The sequence below is a fragment of the Thunnus maccoyii genome, chromosome 4 (assembly GCF_910596095.1).
Source record: "Thunnus maccoyii chromosome 4, fThuMac1.1, whole genome shotgun sequence".
NCBI lineage: Eukaryota > Metazoa > Chordata > Actinopteri > Scombriformes > Scombridae > Thunnus > Thunnus maccoyii.
This window is the reverse complement of record NC_056536.1, coordinates 19645443-19668930: the sequence shown is the minus strand read 5'-3', so window position 1 is coordinate 19668930 and position 23488 is coordinate 19645443. Positions and strand designations below refer to the sequence as shown.

Below are 23488 nucleotides of genomic sequence, written 5' to 3'. Positions count from 1 at the left end.
GAGCGGCGAGAGCACAGCGCAGGGAAGTCAGTTTCATATTACAGCCTTAACCCAACCGGTGTAACTTGTCGTGGAAATAGCTGAAATTTAGACTTTTTTTTTTTTTATCGGAATACGTATTTTACTTTGACCTGAAGCCTAAGAGTAATTTAAATTATTTTTCATGTGAAATTTATGATTAAATATCTGTCGGCTACACATATCCATCAAGAAAATTATGGGTATTGATTGTGTTGTCGTGTATGTACCAATGTCAGACTAACTTTATACTTGGCAGCCATCCACTAAATCAGTGGTTCTCAGAGTGGGGACACCCTCAAGGACCCCCAAAGCTCCTTATGGTCCCCATAGGAGTATTACCCCAAAAGAGTAATCATTTATTTTCATTATAATTCCATCCATAACTAACAATAACAGAATGTATGACTATTTTAGTCATGGGTTTCATACACTTTCTGTAATAAAACATCTAAAAGCAAATCAGATGGGGGACCCTGGGACAAAATTTTATCAAATGGGGGTCTGTGGTCTAATTTTTGTCAGTTTAAGGATTCAGCACAGGTGCTTCAGGCCATTTCCCATCTTGTGTTATGTTAGTGGCCAATGGGAAAACTCCCATAGTACACAGGCCGCCCAAGTCCAGTACTGTAACTGGAGACTGGTGAAGTAGATAAACAGGTTATAGCAGATCTGTAGAATACCTGCTCCAGTTACCTCTTCTGTCCCTCCCATGACACCCCTTTTTCTTTCTGTTTCTGAACTTGCTTAACAGGTGACAGAAGAATCCTACATGCCAGAGTACATTGTTCATGTGATCCCTCTAAGGGAATTTTTTAAAATTGTTTCAATCCACAGAAAGGTCAGAGGTCAGGTACAGGCAACTCAGCATCTGTCTCACCACAAATGTGTAACCACTCTGCCACCAAAGTGGATGGTTTTCTTATCTCTATTTTGGCTCTTTCACACCTGCATATCACCCTTCTGTACAAACATCACATTAAGGCACTTTAGATGTTAAGATTCTTATCCATAATGCAATACCATCTGGGAGGCGTCTGATCCGTCCTAGATTCATTCTGCAGCACGACAATGACCCTAAACATACAGCCAGAGTCATAAAGAACTATCTTCAGTGACAAGAAGAGCAAGGAGTCCTGCAACAGATGGTATGCCCCCCCCCACAGGGCCCTGATCTCAACATCATCGAGTCAGTCTGGGATTACATGAAGAGACAGAAGACACTGGGACAGCCTGAATCCACAGAGGAACTGTGCCAAATAGATACTTGGAACAAGTACCTTGAAAAACTGTGCACAAGTGTATCAAGCCCTGTTTTAAAGGCAAACTGTGGTCACACCAAGTATTGATTTCGTTTGGTTTATTCTGTATGAAGTTAAATGATAAATAAAAAAACTATTCATGGCATTTTTTTAATAGCATTCTCATTTAACTTTAAGTGCCTGAAACCTTTGCACAGTACTTTATCTTCCCATTGTTTGCCTACTTTTAATTTCTCCCCTTTTAAGCCTCCAGTCTAAGCTAATAATAGTCTACATTGTTCATTACAGCACCCCACCCAAATTCAGTCCTCATTACACTGCATTACCACACCCTTCTTCTCACCTCTTTTTTGCATGCTTTAAACTTCCACCTACACTCAATTCATACCATTGCTCTGAAAGGTAAAGTACATCACCCTGTATTTTAATCACACTCATTGCTCTGATCCAATTCCCTCCCACATGAAAATAATGACACAAGATTCAGGTGTTAACCTGAGTATTTATTGTTGTTGTTGTTTTTGGCGGGTACCTCTTTTTTCTGAATGAATGCTGGAAAACCCATCAGTTGATTTTTGCATAGGTCTTGCCTGTCAGTGGACAACCATCCACTTTGGGGATGGAAAAATCAGTACATCACAAAAACCATGCAGAAATAGTGAAAGGCACAATCACCATAGATATCAGATACACCAAATTTTATATATTTCATTTTTATTGGGGGAGAGGTGTACTAATTGAGACGTAACATGGACGAAACCCCATGTGTTTTTAAGCTGCCATCATTTCAGGGCACAACATAAATATATGAAACTCCCCAGACATTCAATGCCTTTCATTTAAACATCCTATTGGTGAATGACTGTTCTAATAACTAAATGGGAAAATACAAGCATATTCTATTGTATTTTATGATACATTACATTTCATTTATTAATTTATTTTTTTTTAAATATAAACTATCTGTCTCCTGCCTCATCCATTTCCCTGTCCACATCCCTCACGTCATTCAGGTGTGACACATTGGGTGACCACTCTCTCTCCTTGTCGTTTGATGATTTCCACTCTGAAACCACACCTTTCATTAATCACACACAACATACTGAGAACACATTTCCTTTTTTACATGACACTGGTGAGAAAGGAAAGATAATAAAATGAAGGAAAACAGGACAGGTTTGCAGCGGCAGGAGCTATCTGTGGTGATTTTTACATTTTGCATACACACCCACTTATGTACACACACACACACATGCGCACACCTGTGATCTCAGTATTATCCTGTTTTCACTACTTAAGTATGTTAATACAACAGGCAAAGTAAATTTAACCTCAGAGGCAATATCAGTTTGGACGCCCCTGGGAAGTGAGATCACAACGTGTTTATGTGTGTGTGTGACAGTGTGTGTCTATTAAACTCATCACCTTGGAGCTAACCCCTGCACTGTTTGGAGGAATCAACGGAATACATAATAGTCATCTTTAAAACAGAAAAAAAAGATAATATTTATAATTATTTCATAAATTAACAGAAAGTTTGAATAAAACAAAGTCATTTATAGGATTATTGGCAGAAATTAAACAGTTGTGGTATGTGATTCAAGGGAAGATAATTCATCTTACGTATCTGGATGATCTGAGCAAGACAACACATTTTCCATTTTCCAAAAAAATGAACTCCGAGACTCTCAATCTGTCCTTTGAATACACCAGTACAGACTGTATTAAAACTATGTCAATGTACTGTATCCTCACCAGTATCCATACAGCAAGTGCTGTGCTAAGTGGACCCTCTGGAGGGCAGTGTTTGCCTATGGCACATCAACTCTGAGTCTAGTGCTGACTTTATGGTGCATCTCAATGACACGAGACTGAAGTTGGGGCAAAGACACCACTTTTGGCCACTGAAATGCCCTCTTGGTTTAATAATGAGCACAGAGGTGAGGCAGAGAGAGGATTCTCATCAGTCCCATTGGACACAACGTTGTGGACTCAAGTCCTGAGAGGCTTTGACATCTAATGGAGCGTTATAAATTGTTTTGTAATTATTTACAAGAGAAATAAATGACTATTATTCATGTTTTTTTTTTTTAAGAGTTTCTAGCATTAACGTGTCAGTACACTTTCTCACACACAGTTTGATTCAAAACAAAAAGAAAAAAAAATCACAAAAGAAAAAGAAAAACAAGCACACAGCACACCGCTAAAACTTGGACTCACAAAATGTATGACAGTGCAAACTTACATCCATGTCTCAAATAATTTACAAACATTAGTATACACTTCAGCACCATTGTTTACTATTGTTTTTGAATACATATCAGTTAGCTAGATCTTTATGTGGACACTGTTAGATGTGCTAATGAGAAAGAGACGGTGATGGAGTACATGTTATGAGGAAGTTTAAAAAAAGCAACTGGTTGCACATCCATAAGCAAGATGATAGTTTTTGAATGTGTTGTAGGGGGAAGATGTTTGTTGCTGGAACTTTAAGGAGACGTTTCTTCCCCTTTTCTCCTGACAGTTGCCTCCTCAGTCAGTGACTTTTTTAATGAAAGGGACTGACGTGTATATTGATCGTTCTTTTTTGGTGTTCACATGGATAAGATCACAGCACACACCATGTGGATGGCTGATGTGTGCTGGGCACATCACTTCGGTTTTCAGACCACACATTTAATGATCATCATGCTGTGTTTGATCCACGGGGAGTGATTTTTTATCTTCTACTTTATTGGCTTTAAAAGCCAAACGTGTACTTTCTTTTCGTCAATCAGAAACAGGCTTTCTGGTGGAACCATGCAGAGTGAAAGACTGTAAAATAATGTTACAATATATAGCAGAAAACAATGTAACAAAACAAAATAAAGAGTTACCATCAATACCGCTCTACACTTACTATATCCTGCCATACCCTGTAACCCAAAGGCACCTTTATCCTTTAACTACATTCATAATCCTTGTTAATATCAATAACAACTATATTCATGTTAACAAAAAGAGGCTACCTTATTTCACTGTCCAGAGAAAAACATTTGAGATATGCAAAAGGGCACAGTCTAAATGCTCTTTAATAAAGTTAATAAATGTTTAAAGCTCACTCACAGGCTGCTCAGAGGGTTACATTACACTTTCCTACCAGCATTTCGTGTTAATCACATTTCTTTTAATACTATCTAGTTCTAATTCAGTTATTTTACTCTTTAGTCTGTTTTGCTCATCCTCTCACCATCGTCTACTTGCTCTTATCCTTCACAAAGTGACAACATGTGTTTCCTGTGATGAAATGGGCTGCCCCACATTTCGTTACCTTCCTCTTTTTGACTCAGGTGAACAAAACTGGAGAAAACAATGTCTAGTGATTTTTTTCTCAATGTTATCACACACGGTATATCCTTCCACCTTTTCTGAACAAAAATAAAGTTACATTTGGATACAATCCTCTTTAATATAAATCATAGGAGAGATGAGTTGTTTTCTCTGTAAAGATGCTAACATGTCTCTGCCTAGCATGGTTTCCACCAAACAAAAGTCTGTTTCTCCAATTAGACTAAAGTCCACTTTGTTATTTAAATTTCAAATTATTATCTCCAATTTTGAGTATTTTAAATATTAAAATATTTCAATGGATTTAATGGTTGAATTAATACAAAACATGCCTCAAGGAAGAGTGAAAGAAAGGAGAATATTTTACTACTATAGGAGAAAAAATTAATAGAGCTAAACATTTTTGTTGTTTTTCAGATATTATTGTTACTAAGTATAACCTGTATAAATATTCTGAAGACTTTTTTTTTTTAGTTGTTTGGATACTGCAATGGACAATAAGTATGTAAGGTTCTACTCAGATCTACTTGGAGGTGGAGGCTTGGTTCATAACAGCAGAATGGGGCATAAAACTACCAGGTGGAATCAGTTTGTGTATAAACCAAAACAGAAAAGCTCAGGCTACTGGTATCTGTGTGTAATATGATATACTGTGCAGAAATGAAAGCAAATATGCTGCGGGTGAATACATGTAATCGTGTGTGTCTTGGAGTTGACTATGCACTACTAATGCCCTCAGAGTAAACGATGGCCCCTGGTTGCTTGGGAGTTTAGTGGCAGAAGTTACGCTTGCTGGGCTGGTGGAGGAAGGTGTTTCTGGCATGGGCTGCGTGGCGAGGAACCTGCTCCCTGGTGCGGTTTTGGCGTTGGATGCGGTTGCGGCCCAGATGGCGCCTCTCGATGCGGGCTTTGCCACGCTGGACCCTGGCCACTTGGGTGACCTTGGCCAGAGCTCCGGCCTGGGCAGCTGCTCCACGGCTCACCCTGGTGGGCATAGTGCTGCGGGTAGCGGGAGCAGCAGCTGGTTCAGCCACTCTGCTGCAGCAAGAGAGAAAAGAAAAATGACGGTTATGCTGATGCTGAAAACAGGAAGTGAAGGTGAAGTGTGGCTTGAATAAATATTGCTGATTCTTACCTCACACTGCTTGCCAGGCTCACGATACTTTCCTCTCCCACCACAGAAAGGTTGCTGTTGGAGACCATGGACAGGTTGTTCGGGGAGACATACACGGACATACTGGGGTGCTCGATGAGCAGGTCCTCCATCGGGCTGGCCTCTGCTGTGGCTCCCTCTGCAGTGAAACAGGGGGGAGGGGTGACAAACCAGCTCTCATCCATGCAGCCTCTCTCTGAGCCTGCCCTACTGCTACCCCCACTGCCCCCACACTCACTCCCAGAGCCAGGGGACATTGACAGCATGGAGGAGGGCGTGGACAGTCTGGCCCGTCTCGGCAGGGTCACGGGTGTAGTGGCACCCAAGTCTGATGGGCTAGCGCTGGGACAAGACATGGGGTCTGATGATACTACCGCACCTCGTGCCCGACCTTTATGTGTCCTACGGCGCTTGTGAGGCGGGTGGGGAACTGGAGCCGGGCATTCAGTCCGTGTTAGTGTGTCTTGATGGTTTGATTGGTTACTGTCTGGGAATGAATGTACAATAAGTGGGGCTCCCGTCTCATCCTCAGCTTGCATCATGCACTCAGATTCTTCTGAGCACATGGCAGCAATGAGATCAGGGATGGGATAGCCAATAAAGACATATGTTTAAGGTGGGAAGGGGATGTTGCAAAAATGATGCAAATGTGGTAGATTTTCAAAAAGCCATGCGGGTTGAGGGGGGGATTTTTGAAGGGATCACATACGCACGCGCACACATACCAGCGTGGGGAATGTAGGGGGTGTTTAAAATAATTAGAGGAGGGGAAGAAGAGGGGGTAAGGAAACACAAAACATAAAAGAGTCACATCATTAGTTGTGTTGACCCTCTAAGGTTATGATTATGTCAGTGACATAATGTTTCTCTTGACTCTTCTGAGAGGTATTTTCATGTTGCTCTTGTTGTTTGGTTGGCTTATGAACACGCACCAAAGCAAATTTTCATACTCAGTAATCACCTTTGTCATGATTGAGATCATAAACAAAGAGGAAGGAGATGTATGTTGACAGAGAATTATGTGTTTCCATCCTCTGACAGACAACACCTATGGTATGGCAGCCATATGGGTAAGCACCAGTGTAGTTGCGCCACGCCCTGACTGATTCTTCACCCCACCCCATCATCCCCCATCATTACTTCTACACTTCAAACATTAGTCATCACAGTATCATGCAAGAGAGGACAGAGATATTTCTCAGCTACCTAAATCTTTCAACATTAAACACAACTTGATAGTTTTCCCATTTGGTGTGGTTCCTAAACGCCACATCAACCCCTCCAATCCAACCCTGCACTCCCTCGGATGTGACTCACCAGGCAAGTTGACGAGCATCCATCCCTCCTCATCGGCCTCCGTCACACAGGGGTTGGGTCCCTTCAGCTCAGCTGCCACCTCTTCTACCTCCCCAAACAACAAGTTGCTCAGACGTTGAAACATGACTGCTTGTATTGTCAGGTGTTGAAAACTGGGGTGTTTTTTGTCGTTCACAAAAAAAAAAAGCTTTAGCTGCCTTTGAAATTTTTATTTATGTTTCGCTTGTTGCTGTTTTATGCAATTCTTTGTCTGATTTTTCGGAAGTCTCTTTTTTTTCACTTGAAGCCCTTTGCTGGATCTCGGTTTTGACAAACAGGAGTGGGCGGGCTTCTGTAGTGCAAATGTAAGGTTTCACTTGGTTTGGAGCAAAGGCCTGCAGAGATAGGGAGAGAGAGGAAATTTATAAGATAATGGGATTCACTGTCAACACATTTTTTCTTAAAAAAGACATCTAAAAAAAGAGAATGGAGTGGGTAATTTCCTATTGCTTAGTCAGGGAGCATTAGATAAGCACGGTGAGTAAGCAATGTGTGTGGTAAGAGCTTTCTCTGGGTTATTCTGAGACACATTACAAGAAGCTGGAACTATTCTTTGGACTGAACGAAAACCCTCAAAGCATCTTGGCCTGTGTTGTAATGACAGGTTAATACAAACAATGTGTCACTAAAACAGAAACTGCTTTTTTCTGTTTTCTGTTTATTTCATGAGTTTCTACACTAACATTGCTGGACAGCTTGCTGATTAGACTAGCTGGGAATCTTAAGGTCAATTTAGATGAAGCAACACATTTCCCAGTTATAATTTAAATGATTCAATAGCACTGATGATGTGCTAAGTGGGCACATGTTTTACCAATTTACATATTATGGATGAACAAACACTTTGTATCTCAAAATTTAAATCTTGGCTGGAAAAACAAAAATGTCATTTTTAAAAAACCTGTATTAATAGATTTTTTTGACCACCTGGGGGCGGTGCAAAATCCTGCAAACACAACATTGACATGTTGTCTTATAACGATATGGCGAATGTGTTAGCACTCACTTGCATATTTACACACCCAGCACAAAACAACATAGCATTAATTTTTCAATCATGTTTCTGGCCACTTGATGTGTGTAAGTCAATATTTACTCTCCTTTAAGCTCTGTTTTGGTCTCCACACAAGCTCCTGGGGGCAATATCTGTCTCTGACTATGTGGCTTGAAAGGAGATATGCATGGATGCTTGTTAGGAAGCTGACACTTTCTTCCCTTATTTGGAGAATCACCATTGTGACCAGGAGCATAACCAAAACCATACAGTGCATTGTCCTTATGTAAGATGGAATAATGATCATTTTAAACAAATATGAGCCGTTTCCTAAAAATCATTATGAGAACTGGACAGCAGAATCTCATCTGTATTTTTTTAAAGACTTGAGGCTGTATAGATTAATTTTGACAGTTTCTAGGTCATGTGTTAAAATTTCTATCCAGTCAATTAAATAAAAAGGTCCATGGTTGTTATATTGCGGGGAATTTGCAGAGGAAATCCAAGAAAAAACTATGAACTAGGTCTGAACTGAGGTGCTGCAGTATTTATCCTCAACACTGGGATTGTTTTTAGTGCATTCCTGGGCTAATAGAAACTTTAGTCATGAGACTATGTGACATATAAATGCAGATAAACAAAATTTTAGCAAGAAGGCCAAGGTGGTGCTTTGCATAAGGTGCAGCAGACGTCCGCAAAATACACACACTGAACATGTAATGCAAGTAACATTTCCCTGATATAATCATTGTATCAGTTTGGTAGCTGTGCAAACTAATTCAGGGCTATCTGAGTGGTGTAAATATAGCTATTGTTACTGCCAATAGAGTGCAAATAACTGTAGCTGATATGGCTTATATCAGGAGGAGAGCAGCTCCAAGTTGTATAGAAGTATTACCTGTGAACTCATCAGCCATTATCACTGAAACATTTTTATGGATGTAAGTTCAATCTATTACACAAGAGATGGATAAATATACGGAATTTACCTGAAAAACTGTAGCCAAGACAATGTTGTTATAATAATATAAGTCTGGCCTGTCTTGTTCTGGCTTTCTCAATCTCTGCTACTCATTTTGTTGCATGTTTTTTCCCCCTATTTGTCCTTACTTAATGGATTGTTACTAACTACCACCTGTTATGCAGTGGCATTAATTATTTGTGGATATGTATTAAACTATCTTGTGCATATTAATTATGTTGTATACATTGATTTTATAAGACATATAGTTTTATTCTATTTTAGGGTGCCTTTTTAACATCTAGCCCAGGACAACAGGTGTAAATTAGCAGCTCTAACTTTGATTGATTTAACAGTTTTTTTCTGTTGATTATTGAGCATTGCCCCTGTAAACAAGTGTAAACAAACTAATATACTGAGATGTAATAAATAAGCAGAGTTCCCAATATCTTAGCAATACTACACCTAAACTACAACACAATACATAGTATAGGCTACACACTACAGCAGGGAGAGATTGCTGTATCCTTACAAGGTCATGAGCATGACAGTCCTTATTTCGTGTTTTAATTCAAATGTCACATGATAAATAATATTTTGTACGCATAAATGCACGTCCTAAAATATATGTTTTTAAAAAGGACCTTGAAATATGGATCTTTCTTTTGACACTGGGCCAAAAAAAAGAAAGAAAAAAAAAAGTAGGAGGAGCAGGGAGGGATGGGGGAGGAGGAGACTCGCGAAATAAAAACAAGACGCCTGTGACGTCACGCCTTCGTCATTGACGCTGGCGGAGAGGCTCCAGTCTAATTGGCGACCGGAGGAAAAAAAAGGGTTTGAATAGCAAAAAAAAAAAACAACGAAAATGTAAGATATTATTATGTATATGAGGTCTATATAGGTTGTTATGTCTATTCTGCATTTTAAGACACTTTGCCGAAAAAAAGGTCTATGTGACTGGTTGCTATGGTCGACGGTTATCGTCGTTGAATCCCCTAACATGAAAAAAAAAGCTCACAGCAACAATGTTTACATTTCAGATACGCAAAGACATCCTGAGATTGTGTAGGGAAATAAAGCATCAAAGTCGACCTCAGAGTGTCGACAGCGGAGATAGCACAAGACTTTCTGCAGGATATCCAGGTTAAACATGAATTATCCGTATAAGCCCTACAGCTGAAGGGTCAAAGCAATGACAGTTGTGGCTGAAGCGACTCGGCACGAAACACATCGACTGGATTGGCTACTGACAATACAATAAAACTGTTATTTAACAGAACAACATACATGGCTATATTTGCAGAAAACGACTAGGCTATTAAGGTCCGCCTCCCAGAAAAACATCAACATCCGCCATCGACTTGACTCCACATCAGCATTTGGTGCAATTTGCACAACAACGGCTGCTGGCCGCCTGTAGGATAAATATATGTATACGTATGCAGGCTGGTGTCATTTTTCGGAATATAGGACGTCGAATCGACCTAATTAAGCTCTTTGGATCGGCCTGCTATTTCTGCTTTCACCATCTATTCATGACCTAATAATAGGTCATTACCAATTACAACAAACAAAGATAACCCATGTATTAAGCCGGTGACACACAAAGCGATGTAATTCCGTAACAATACATGTACTATGATTTTTATGATGGCTGCTATCTGATGGATATTTTCTGTAGATAAGCCTGTGAGGAATGCAGCAGCTTCTCTGGCAGAGACAGATGCAGTTTGATACCTCTTGAGAGCACATAGTTGAGACACAAAAAACACACCAAGAATCAAAATTTTGAAAGCAAAGTAAAGAATAGCTTACCTGCCTTTGCAATATTATTGAAGTTGTAAACGAGATCACACACAGTAGAAACGACAACAATTCTTAAAGCATAGCTTTAGATAGCCTTTAAAGTGAGGTAGTTAAAACACCATGATATAAAAATAAAAGGCTTTCTTCTTAGAAGAAGGGCTTCGTGTAAAAATGTTACACTAATGTTTCAGATCATAACATCTGCAGCTTTTTTTCCCTTCCTCTCCTCTATTTTTTTTCCGCTGCAGATTTTCCTTCTGTTTATTGCTGCCTCCAGCTGATCCTCGGATCAGAATGTAGAGCGTACAAAACAGCTGATTGTGAGATCACAATACTCTCGGACACGCCCCTTTCCCCGCCTACACCAGTCAAACCAGCCAATCAGAATATTACACAAGCCACAAGCCGGGCCTCTAGGTAACAGGGTAGGGGGGCTGGGAGAGAGGCGCTGTCAACCTGCACCCAGATGGAAATGGTGACTTCAACTCAGAGACTGATCCGTGATCAGCGACTGCTTACACTCGTCACAGCTGGCTTAAGTCACGGCTGGGGGATGGTAAACTGATCCTGAGTCCGTGCTCACACAGCTCCAAATTCAAGGCCTTTCTAAACAAGGAAAGATGAGGATCTGTTGAAAGCAAAGTGATTAAATTGTCAACTTGGTAAATTCACCTGCAGAAAAAAGAGCACAAAGCTGAAGCTGTTGCAGCTAACCTGTTGTATCACCTCCCCGCATTTATTACTCTGTGGATATTTATTTTTAAATGTTTGCATCATTTTCACTATACTTTTTAATCTCAGTCAGGCCCTGGATGGTGTCCAGCACGAAAGACACAGAGCAACCTCTTGTGTTATACAGTTATAAAATTGATCATTTACAGGAGCAAATGCTCATGCAAACCTTGAATATGCAAATTATTAAACAGTCCCAGTCCATAAACAAGGTTAACTTTCCCTATCCAGTGATGCTGGTGATGTTACTTTAAATTTCATTTGTAAATAGACCTCTTTCCCCTCCCCCTCAACATCCTTCTTTTCACTTGCCTTGGTGGGGAGGACCTCCATGTGCCACTCAACACTTACCAGCCAATCAGATGCGCTTTTTCTGAATGCAGTATTTGAGTAACCAATGAACTGTGCAGAGGTTTTTGTGGAAGCCCCTTGTGGTCACTTTTACACTCTGCAGTCTGTGAAGCTTTGAGGATACTCAATGCCTTTTATGATTGCAGATTGTGTAAACTGGTGACACATTGACATAACTGTGTGTGCGTGTGTTTATGCATGCGCTCTAGGTGAAAAATCATCTTTTGTTGTGTTCGTATGAAGTCTACAGAGTATTTATGCATAATCCGCAAGTGTACGTTATTGATTTAGTAGCCAAACCTCACAGCTTGTTTGTGTTCATGCATACATGTATGAGTGAGTGTTTATGTCCACATATGCATGTGTTACATGTATGCACCTGGATGCTGACAGACCTTATTGTAGAGCGGATAATAGCTTCAGTAAAGACAGCACACTATTTATAGCTTTAATATCGCCAAAGTCTGACCATGACCACTGGTTTAAAAGATCTTTTAAAAAAAAAAAAAATTATTAATCCATGAACAAGAGAACAAACAAACATATAAAAGAAAGACTACTACTGGTCAGAAACGTGAAGTCCTTAAGTCTTACTGAATAAAAAGTAACAACTAACACAAAACTAGAATTACAGGTTGGTTTCCAAGATGTTTATGATATGCACAGAATCGGACAGTCTTTGCACATTACTCTGTAGTGTGTGAGGGTTTTGGATTCCTATGTCCTTTCCAACTACAACTCAGCCCAGTAGGAGACATCATGATGATCCAACTGGAACCAGGTCAAACTTGAGGCCAATCTTATAGTTTGACCTGGGTAATGACAGAATTGTGCATGTAGTGTGTTTATTAATGTTGGGTAAAAGTCCTGGTGCGTCTCCTCTTGGACATTTTTTTCCTGATTCTTTTATATGTACATGTTCAAAAATTAAGTTTTTGTATATTTGCCTTATATACCAAAAAAAAGCTTTAGTGATATTCTTGTGTGACATGCCAATTGTTTGTGGCCCAGGAACAGTTAACTTACTCAGCCAGTGGTCAAGGAGATACTGTAGTTGTAGATCTACCTGTGATCTGACTATATTATATTGAGGAAAGTCTACTGTACACTTTCATTAAAGTGTAGCTAATAGGGATTAACAGAGGGAGATTCTGGGTGTAAAGCATACTTTAGCATTAGAACATGTAATTACAATTTTTTGTTTCAGCATTGCACTCAGGTTATGTCATGTTATGTTTGATCAGACCTGTGTGGGTGGACGTCCTGAATGCAAATGAAAGCAAATGAAAACAAACAAACCGCACCTTACAGGGTTGTGTCCCCAGAAGCCTGTGTCTCACACAGACTTCTTAGCAAGTTATACTTTTTTTCTGCTAGACTTTGTCATGTTATTACCTCACTGGCGAGAGCCGATAGCAGGAGTCCAGCACAGTGTGAGCTCTCGAAATGCAGGATGATAAGGTTTCGGCCTATACGGTTACCAGGTGCTAGGCAACTCTCGCAGACACACATGTACAAAAGCACCCACATTCACCTAGCAGTGATGATGATATCCAAAACCCAGCAACACAGTGAACACAAACATTTAGCGAGAACAGTTTGTGCATCTGTGCTTGTGTTTGTGTTCTAAAACTAATCAAGTCACAGGCCTGGTGGAACATGTTACACCATGTTCTTGTGGCACGTCTTGCAATGCCAGTAACTGATGATTCATGATAGATATTATTCAAGATACTTTTGATGATTAATTATAAATAACTGAGGTTTGAATAGGTTTCTCAAGGACACAGACAGAGAAGAAGTTATGGTTTTAGATTGTCTGCTTCTTTTTTTTTACCTCCCCTACATTGTTGAGCCAGAGCTTTAACTGAAGCTGCCTGACTTCACAGGATTCCCACAGTTTCCCAAGCTGGTTGGAGAAATGGGTGAAAGGTCACAGCAGTGCAGTCTCGCTGTATCTCTCTCCCTCTGTTCTCTCCCTGCGTGTGTTCATATTCATGAATGTGACATGAGGCTCTTGTTTAACAGCATGCGAGTCCTTGCCCCGGCTGACACAGCTGACTGAGGCATGTGCGTAACTTCAGAGGGCTTCTTACCAGCCAAACCCTACGTTGTAAACACTGCTATTTTGTTTGCAGTTAAAGACCAAGGTGTGGCAATGGACAGGTTGACTCAGAAAACTTCCTGCGTGATGACGCTTGAAACAGACAGTAAGGTAACTTGTTTGTGAGAGGCTGTTTGACAACTCATCCCTTCCCTGAGCAGGAACAAAAAAGATCTTGATGCGTCGTGTTGTGTGTAGGAGACAGTACTAACACTCAAAGTTCACAGAAGCATCTTCTATTTTATTTATTTTTTTATTTTTTACAATATTCTGTTGACTTAATTGACTGTCAGGAAAAAATAACTGTTTGTAGCTGTGTTTATTTAAAAGAGAAATGGGAAAAAATATGTTAAATAGTAAAAGGTGTATCCAGTCATACCCCTTCTTTGGAAATCATGTCATGTCAGTGAACAGAGATTATTTAGTTGATGAAGTGAAATGTAATGACAAAATGTTTTAGTTGACTTGCTGTATGACCTTACTGAACTTCTTTTCATGTGTTTTGACTCCAGCTTCCTCTGCAGATTTTATTTTCGGTGCCTCTCTCTCACCTCTTCTCTCAGGCCTCTCTGCCCCAGCATAAGTGGCTGCAGGCGGATGATAAGACCAGCAGCCCCAGGAGATAGGTCGGACCTGCTCCCTGTGTACCTTACTGTGCCAGCAGCACTATAATGACCTACATATGACACAGTGGGGCTGTTCAGGTTGCAGATCTGTGTACATTACAAAGAGTAAGGCTGCCATATTTAAGGTAATTGAAATGAATACTATGACATTTAGGGATTTTTTGTTCTTTTTTGTTAAAGGTGCAGTGTGTAGGATTTAGTGGCATCTAGTGGTTAGCTTGCAGATTGCAACCAACCCCCTCCCCTTTCAAGCGTGTAGGAGAACATACAGTGGCCATGAAACTTGCAAAAAACGCAAAAGGTCCTCTCTAGAGCCAGTGTTTGGTTTGTTAGTTCTGGGCTACTGTAGAAACGTGGTGGTGCAACATGGCGGGCTCCGTAGAAGAGGATCCGCTCCCTATGTAGATATAAAAGGCTCATTCTAAGGTAACGAAAAACATAAGATTCTTATTTTCAGGTGATTTTACACTAATTAAAACATACTTATGAATATTATATTCAATTTCTGTTGAAGTCTGTTCCACTAGATGCCACTTAATTCTACACAGTGGTCCTTTAAGAGTTAGACTGGATCTAAACCACTCTCATGTTGATGCATTGAGAATGGAGCCAGTAAGGGTTTCTTGCAGCAACAAGAACTTGGAGCAAACCAGCTCAGCTGTTTGGCTTATCCTGGTGAAGGCCACAAGCCAAAATGTGTTGGTTTCACAACTCACCAATGAACACGCTGTATCTTGTTTATTTAATTAATTCACAAAGCAAAATGTAACAAGACGTAAAGTCTACAGCTGCACTTGTGGACCTGTGAGGCTACACATTGGTGTTTCAGTTAAATGTTGAAGTCAACAAGCTATCATGCTCACAATAACAATGCTCAAATGCTGATGTTTGACAGGAGTAATATTCACCATCATTATTTAGCTAACATTTGCTAATTAGCACTAAAGTACAGCTTAGGCAGATGGGAATGTGAGTGTTGTTTTAGATAGTCAGACGTACAGAACATTTAGTAGTTTGTAATTCGACTACTAAATGCTCCATAGGTCTTACCATTGTTGGTGAATGCTTTATCTGATCTTTTTAGTGTTTATCAAGCTTATTTAATGATCTTATTTTTGGATTTTTATTCCACATACAGCTCCCTGGTGTTTTTCACTCATTTTCTGTGCTGTGTATTGTATTATTTATTTGTTTGCTTGTATGTTATTGTGTTGTATGTACAACCAGCAGCTCCAAACAAATTGCTCCTCGTAGGATTAATAAAGCTGTTTGCATTGTATTATATATTGTGTATTTGAAGTTAGAATTTTTACCTGATAATGGCGCTAGATGAAGTTAAAGGATCAGAAAACTATTACAATTTATCCTCAGGGGGACATTTATGTTTATATCAAATTTCACTAAAAACAAAATATATCTACCTTGTGGTGGTTCTAGAGGAAAAATCAGGGGATCACCAAAGTCAGTAGGATTCATCCTCTGAGGACCATGAATGCTTCTACAAAATTTCATGGCAATCCATCAAATAGTTGCTGGGATATTTCAGTCTTGACTAAAGTGGCGACAAGTTGTAGTTTTATGGGGAGGGACCTCCTGGAATCCTGTGTCAGCCTCAGGTTGGCAGGCAACCAGTGGACACTGCAGGTGGTCACCAAGATTAGCATGCAACTTCCTGTAAAGCAACCACTAGTTGTTTTTATGTTTCTATTAGATGTACAGAAGAAACAAACAAGATATAACATGTAATTTAGTGAGCTTTTAGAGGTGCTGGTAGGCAGGTTTTTGAACTTTGGAGAGAGCTAGACTAACTGTTCACTAGCTGTTTCCAGTTTTAATGCTAACTTGATCTCATTGATTTACTGCTTAAGGTCTGTAGGTCATGCTCATGCACATGATGACAGTGGTATCATCTAACTAAACAAAGTGAATATGAGTATTTTTCAATAGTGTCACACTATTCCTTTAAAACACTAGTTAAAACATCTCCATTTGCATCCGCATCAACATCTCCAAAATCCACACTTTGATAGGTGTTATGTAAAAGACACTGACAAACCATGAACAGGGAGATTCAAAATATCAAGATTTATAAATCTCATGGGGAAATACACAAAAAAAACATGTGTGTGTCCAATAGCTGATTCGTGGCCAAATCTGAGCCTTTAATGCGTCCCTTGATGTTTGGTCCAAAGTACATTTACTCAAGTAAACTACTTGAGTACAGTTTTGAGGTACTTGTACTTAACTTGAATATTTGTTTGATGTTACTTTCTATTCCACTGCATTTCAGAAGGAAATATTATACTTCTTACATCACTTTATTTATGAGATGGTTGTTACATAAAACATGTATAAAATACAATAACTTAAACTCCCTAGAGGTATAAAGTTGTTAAAACTAGCACCATCTCAATGAGCTACAACAGTAAAATGCTACTTATATGTTCATGCATAACTATCAACTAATGTAATTTATAATAATAACTCATGCAGGCCATTTTGTGCTTCTGTGCTTTAGGATTTTGAACAAAGGACTTTTACTTGAAGTGGAAGTATAAGAATACTAGGTAAATGATCTGAGTATTTTTTCCACCACTCGTGAGGTAAATCTGTTTCCAGGCCCACTGCACTGTGTTTGTGTATATCACAGGATCACAGGAGCACAGGTGTGGAGACAAATACAAAAGCAATGCAAGTACAAACCTGTCACAGGCAGTATTTAAACTCCAAACCAAAGCTAATCTGAAATATGAAACAAGGATGACAGTATAGCCTACATTAAGTTAAAAAAAGTGTAATTTACTTCTTGCACTGTCCACTGTAACGTCTGGAGGTCTGTGGTCTTAGATAAAGAATTCTCTCTGTTTCTCATATTGCATACAGTGTGTCTGTACATGCTGCCCTCAACAGCACCCCACAGTCCCAAGATAACCCCCTGAACACACATAACACTTCTACTATTCCTTACTCAGCACAGACTCAACATGGCAGGTTCCTGTCACCCATCCAAAATCACACCACCACAACAACAACAGAGCTGATATAAGCCAGCGTGCCTCCCCCCCCCCCCCTCTTGCTGGGAGACCCCTCAGCAGGCCAGTGCATTTCATACTGCAGACGGAGAGGGAGAGAAGGCTGGGGAGGTATCAGTCTCTCACCCTTTCTCTCTTTCTTTCCATTAGTCCCTTCTTGAGCTCTCCTAAAGCCCTCATGCCATGCGTGCATCCCATGGGTCTGTCCCTACAAGGCTAGAGCAAACAGGGCCTGGAAGTGGTGTCCTTGGCAAGGATGTGCTGATAAACACAGCACGAGTGAGGACAGGCTGTGCTCTCCGGAGGGGGATGTCAGCCCCCCTATTCCTGCTCCTCTGGAGGGTATTATGAAACTTAACGAGGGAGCTATTTTAAATTCCCCAAAGGATTAGGGTACCTTGAATGATGAAAAAGCACTGTACTTCAGCCTCTATAGGGTCAGTTTATCTGAGAAACATTGTGCTGTAAGTGTTCTGGCTGTCTGTCAGGACATTTGTCTTCATCTCCACCAGTTTTTCTTTCAGATAGTGTGGGAAGAAGAGGGGCCCCCCTGCCAGGACGCGTCCCCTAACGCTGAAACCAAAACAAGACCTGTAGGCTAAAAATAGCACAGAGCAAGGATTAAATAAAAGAAAGCTTCAAATTCAAAAGTTTGTTTTTTTCCACTCATTCATTCTGACGTCAGTTCAAATCATGTTTAAAAACCACCACTAAAACAGTTTGGATCCTCTTCAATTCCAGCACTTAGTTTAATTTTTTTTTTTACCCATTCAACAAAACGTCCCTACTTAGCTTGAGCTAACATAAACAAACAAAAAATAGTCTGACTACAGGTTGCTGGTTCAAAAGGTTGAAACCAAGCTAAAGTTATGACCTCGGATTACATAACTTGGCCGCGGTCAGAACAAAAATATTCCGTTCATCTATCATCTCCTGTTACAGGTCCAGAGACATACCCGGATGCTAACATTTATATACACGTCATCACGCTACATGTTGCCAGTAGGGGATGTAGCTCAGTGGTAGAGCGCATGCTTTGCATGTATGAGGCCCCGGGTTCAATCCCCGGCATCTCCACTCTTTTTTGAACATGCAGTCGTGCGGTTATTTTGTTTATCGTGTGATGAGTGGTGAAGTGCGATCGTAAAGGAAATATACTCAACCTAGTATCTCGGTTTCGTTACATAACAAGTAATTCATGACGCTGTTACGGCGTAAACTTTAAAGTTAACTTTGACGATTATTCTCATTGTATAACTTTCAGCTCAGTGAACTGTTTCCTCTAAGATATTGTGTTGTTTTTTTTTGTATACATTGTATTTTGTTATTCTAATGAGCCCCGTGAGTTGTGTCCTTGGTCAAGTCTGAATTGAATTGAATTGAATTGATTTGAACTGCTCTGAATCCAGAAAGTCCTATCATCTTTTTTAAAAATGAATTTAATTGATTGATATAAAAACATATTTTAAAAAATCTTATTGCATTTATTTATTATTTGCCATATTCAGTTACATTTGGTAAGATAGCATTTAGTAGTTATAGATAAAAACTTAGTGAAATACTTAGCTTGAGCTCTAAATAGACTGTGATTATATGATTTTAATTTAAACACTTTTAGAAAACAGGATTGTGGGAGAGGACACTTCCACAAAGCAAAACATAAAGCTAGTAAGAAATAGAATACATGTATTTAATTAAAAAGTGAAAATGGAACATGGGGTATGAAAAAAATTGAGCCTCATGGGACAGAGTGTGAATATTGATGCTGTAAAGGATAAAATATAAAAGGTAGAGTGTAAAATGTAATGTAATGTGAATATTTATGTAAGTATATTATACGAGAACTGTATACTGTACAGTTCAATGAATTTGTGTGGATATATGTAACATGTAACAAAATAATCTCCACTTAATAGGTTTATTATACTGGTCAAAGATGAACGTCCAAGCTCAGTGTTTAGATAGAGTGTGCTAAGATGTTTGTACAGGTATGTATGGCTATACACTATATGTTTTGGGTACATTTGTTTTTGTTAAAATTTAGTTATCTCTTTTTTCCTATTACTTTTTGTTTTGATGGTGTCTTTAATCAGTCACCATAGAGAGTGGATGTACATGTTACAGGTCGAGGGGCCTAACGGGTTATGGGAGACCTAAACACAATCTCTATTTGACTGTTAATAATATTTCTGGTTGTAGAGTGAAAGGACTCAGTCAGTCATGTCAATAACAGACCTTCATAAAGGTGAAAAACAGAAGGGATAGCCAACACATTTAACTTTTTATCCCTTCAGGTTTTCAGTGGGATATTTATTGCTCCTTACTGAACATTTCTCTCTTTTAAAGAAATATCTACATCTGTGTGGTCAACCGGTTGATTTTCATGGAGCAATGTACGCAAGGAAGAAAGCTACTGTTTGTGTTTATACACTGAAATATTATCCAAACTGGATAAACTGCTTTGTGTTGTGGTGTGTCACCTGCTCATTTATATTTTAGTGCTCAAGCATTAATTGGAACAAATGAAATTCTTTTCACAGCATATAACTATTCTGATTTAGACCCAACTCTTGCAAACGTCTGAGCTAATGTAATCCCTTACAAAATACAACAACAAAAAACAAACAAACATGTGAATCATGTACATTTCATGCGTGATTAATGTGACTTCCCTTATATTTCACATGTGAAAACATGGATTTCACATGTGCTCACAAGTTTGATGAAGCACAGTTCAATACTTTTGGATATCCCTGTTTAGGGGCCTGTCGTCTCAAGATCTGTCCATGAGTCTCACCGTTAATGAGCATGTTATTATACCTGATGGACAGACAAACAGTTTACTAATAAAGTTTTCTCCAATTTTTTAATTCATTGTTTTATCGTGAATTGAATGTACGTATATTTTGCCTTGATGTGTGTTGAATGATACTGTGCACAATGGCTGATCATGAAAAATGTCAATACTATGAACTGCTTTTCATGTAACTGCTTTTCTTTCAAATTAAGTTTTCTTAAACATAAATATATTATACTTTCAGTTTTTGTTAACTGCTGGCTGCCAGAGAAACTCAGTCTTCAGTGAAGGAGTTTAAATCAGCAGTTTGCTCACTCAGCCTGCAGCCAGAGGAAGGAATGAGAAGACTGACAGAAACCCTGGGGGCAACGCTCGTTTTGGATTTGGTCAAAAAGTTATAAAGAGCAACACACACACACACGCACACGCACACGCACACACACACACACACACACTCGGATAGACCCCTAACCCAGAAAAAATAAAGCTGACACAGATTCATGTCATCTGCTTTTAGCAAGTTGGTCGAGGCTGGTTCTCCAACAGGACACACTATCTGCCATGAAACAGGACCACTCTGAAGGTCAAGCCCTCACATGTACTATTCAGGTGCACATAACTACTTAACCCACATACTATGTGTCTGTACATTATGACCTAAAAATGCCTTTTAAGAACCACCTTTACATAATTGTCACAGATTCATTCCCCTGGTGTCAAGCAAGCATTCCTGAAGATGCAAAAGGAGGAGACAGATCCATCATTCCTGTCTGAAGCTCCCACAGACTACTGTACTTCAGCTGCAGGTCACAGGCAGAATGTACGCAACATATAACAAAACTGAGTACAACCCCTGTGTAATATCACTAAAATGTTATAAAAGATTCAAAATTGCATCATCTTACAATAATTGTTGTATTTTTAGGGTGAAGTGTAGGGTATTTGGTCTTATTTATAATTAAAACAAAACACATTAGATAGACTACATTGAAAATACAGGCCTGAAAGTAAAACCTCAATGCAACAAAAGTGAGTTGTGACCAGTGAAACAAATATGATTACACTTGTGACTTCCAAAAAAAAGACTAATCGCCTGAACAAGGTTACAAAAGAACCTGTGAACACCACAACTTTCTTAGTTTTGGCCTGCGTTGTGTCTAATGCTACATGGCTCCACATCGTAAGGAATTCCCTGAACCGGATTGTGAAGATGGGATCGGGTACAAGATCATCAGTGGGCTAATAAGCCAGAACACAGTTGCTAGGAGTTACAGGAGAAACCATACTACCAATAACAGAAGGCGTAGTGGCTGTCCATGGAATATGACAGTATGCACAATTAGCTTTTTATGCAGCCTTGCACTGAAAAACAGACGGATAAGTGCTTCTGACTTGGCACAAGGATTATCTGTGGAAATTGATGTTTCATTGACTACTCAGACACTGCATGAAGTCTACAACCTCTACAAACGATGTCCAAGAAGAAAACCATCGCTCACAAAATAGCACAAAACTGCAAGATTAAGCTTTGCCAAACAACATGGAAAGAAGCCTGATGAATACTGGCTGCACATTCTTTGGTCAGATGAAACCAAAATATATTAGTTTGGATCAGATGGGGTCCAGCTGGTTTTGGTGTAGACCTGGCCAGGACTACCACAGTGACTGTGAAACATGGAGGTGGGAGTGTGCTGATATGGGCCTGCATGAGTGCAAGAGGTGTAGTGGAGATGACATTTACAGATGGCACTATGAATGCAAGTTTGTATACACAACTACTGGATGAAAAAATGACTCTCAGTCTTACAGTTGGCAGGAGAGGAATTTTCCAACATGACAATGATCCCAAACACACTGTAAATATCACATAAGAGTTTTTAAAGAAGAAAAAGTGAAAACTATGACCTGGCCAAGTATGTCCCCTGACTTGAATCCAATCAAACATCTTCAGAGTATTTTAAACAGGAAGGTAGAGCAACAAAACCCCTCCAGCAAAGAGCAGCTGAAAAGAATCATCTGTGAAGAATGACAGAACATCTCTTCACAGATTGATGCAAGACTTTTATCATCCCTGCCAAGGAGGATCCAATCTGTCAAAACTGAAGACAGACATACACAAAATGCAAAGTGTGCTGACTTTTGGTGCAGCTCGTCCTTAAATATGGACCTTTCCTTATACTTTATTCAATCAAACATTCTGTTTTTCAAATGAATTGACTTCATTCATCTTGGGTTTAGTCTAAAACCAAATAAAATTGTATTAAATGGACAAGATTTGCAATTAACATGTCAGTTATACTGACCAGGGGTGTAGTCAGTTTTGTTATATTCTGTATGTACCTTTTTAAGAGATGTCAAAGCTGTAGATGTATTACAGTGTTCTGTTAAATTTAAGCTTTTCTAAATAAGGCTCCCTTGTCAGATAAAATTCTTCATCACCAAGTGCATCATCAAGTCATTAGTACATCGTATTGTCCAATCTGAAAGCTCTGCTGCTGAGTCATCAGACACAACAGGTAGATGTGTATCTGTTGCTTCAGCCTGAACCACAACAAACATGGTTGACCGTCTCCAGCTTCAGGGTTTGGCACAACACACACATTCCTCAGTGTCTAGTCTCAACATTTGTCTGTGTGATTGGTATTATCAGGTTGAAGGGTTTTATACTGCTCAGTCACTGTGGCTATTTTCTATGTGACAACTGCAAAGTGATATTAATGTCTTATACATGATTGTGATCTTTGCACCCTTTACTAACTAACCTGCTGTTTATATACAGTATACAATCAAGATGATACAATATCTGATTCTTATTTAACCACTGACCTGGAAACCCCAATCATTTGATCATTATTGGTCTTTGGCTGCCCTCTTGTGGTTCATCTCAGAATAGTCCCTCTGCGCATCAGTTCACCGTGTGAACAGTGGGTGGCACCACTTGTTTGATCCTTTCCTCACCCAAATTGATC

The 23488-nt window shown here is 39.4% G+C and overlaps 1 protein-coding gene and 1 non-coding gene across 7 annotated transcripts; one reads left to right on the top strand and one right to left on the bottom strand.

Moving 5' to 3' along the window:
* Positions 1 to 1770: 1770 nt before the first annotated feature.
* LOC121896423 (tumor protein p53-inducible nuclear protein 2) lies at positions 1771 to 23488 on the bottom strand. Of its 6 annotated transcripts, XM_042410312.1 has the most exons (5): positions 10887 to 11155; positions 7078 to 7451; positions 5999 to 6316; positions 5743 to 5899; positions 1771 to 5645 (listed from the first exon to the last, which is right to left on the bottom strand). In XM_042410312.1, the coding sequence occupies exons 2-5, from the start codon at positions 7199 to 7201 to the stop codon at positions 5378 to 5380; spliced, it is 867 nt and encodes a 288-aa protein (XP_042266246.1). In that variant the 5' UTR covers positions 7202 to 7451; positions 10887 to 11155; the 3' UTR covers positions 1771 to 5377. The 6 variants fall into 6 exon arrangements, with proteins under 6 accessions (XP_042266246.1, XP_042266242.1, XP_042266241.1 ...); XM_042410308.1 differs by lacking the exon at positions 10887 to 11155 and adding an exon at positions 23346 to 23488 and having other exon boundaries at positions 5743 to 6316; XM_042410307.1 differs by having other exon boundaries at positions 5743 to 6316.
* trnaa-ugc lies at positions 18728 to 18799 on the top strand. The gene has a single exon. It is a non-coding gene; the product is annotated as a tRNA-Ala (tRNA).

Excerpts from the sequence above, each read along its gene's own strand:
- LOC121896423 (XM_042410308.1), bottom strand. The coding sequence starts at position 7,201 with ATGTTTCAACGTCTGAGCAACTTGTTGTTTGGGGAGGTAGAAGAGGTG. Across the intron at positions 6,317-7,077 it reads GATGCTCGTCAACTTGCCTG|AAGAATCTGAGTGCATGATG; the intron begins GTGAGTCACATC and ends CCATGTGCTCAG. Across the intron at positions 5,646-5,742 it reads AGCCTGGCAAGCAGTGTGAG|CAGAGTGGCTGAACCAGCTG; the intron begins GTAAGAATCAGC and ends CTCTTGCTGCAG.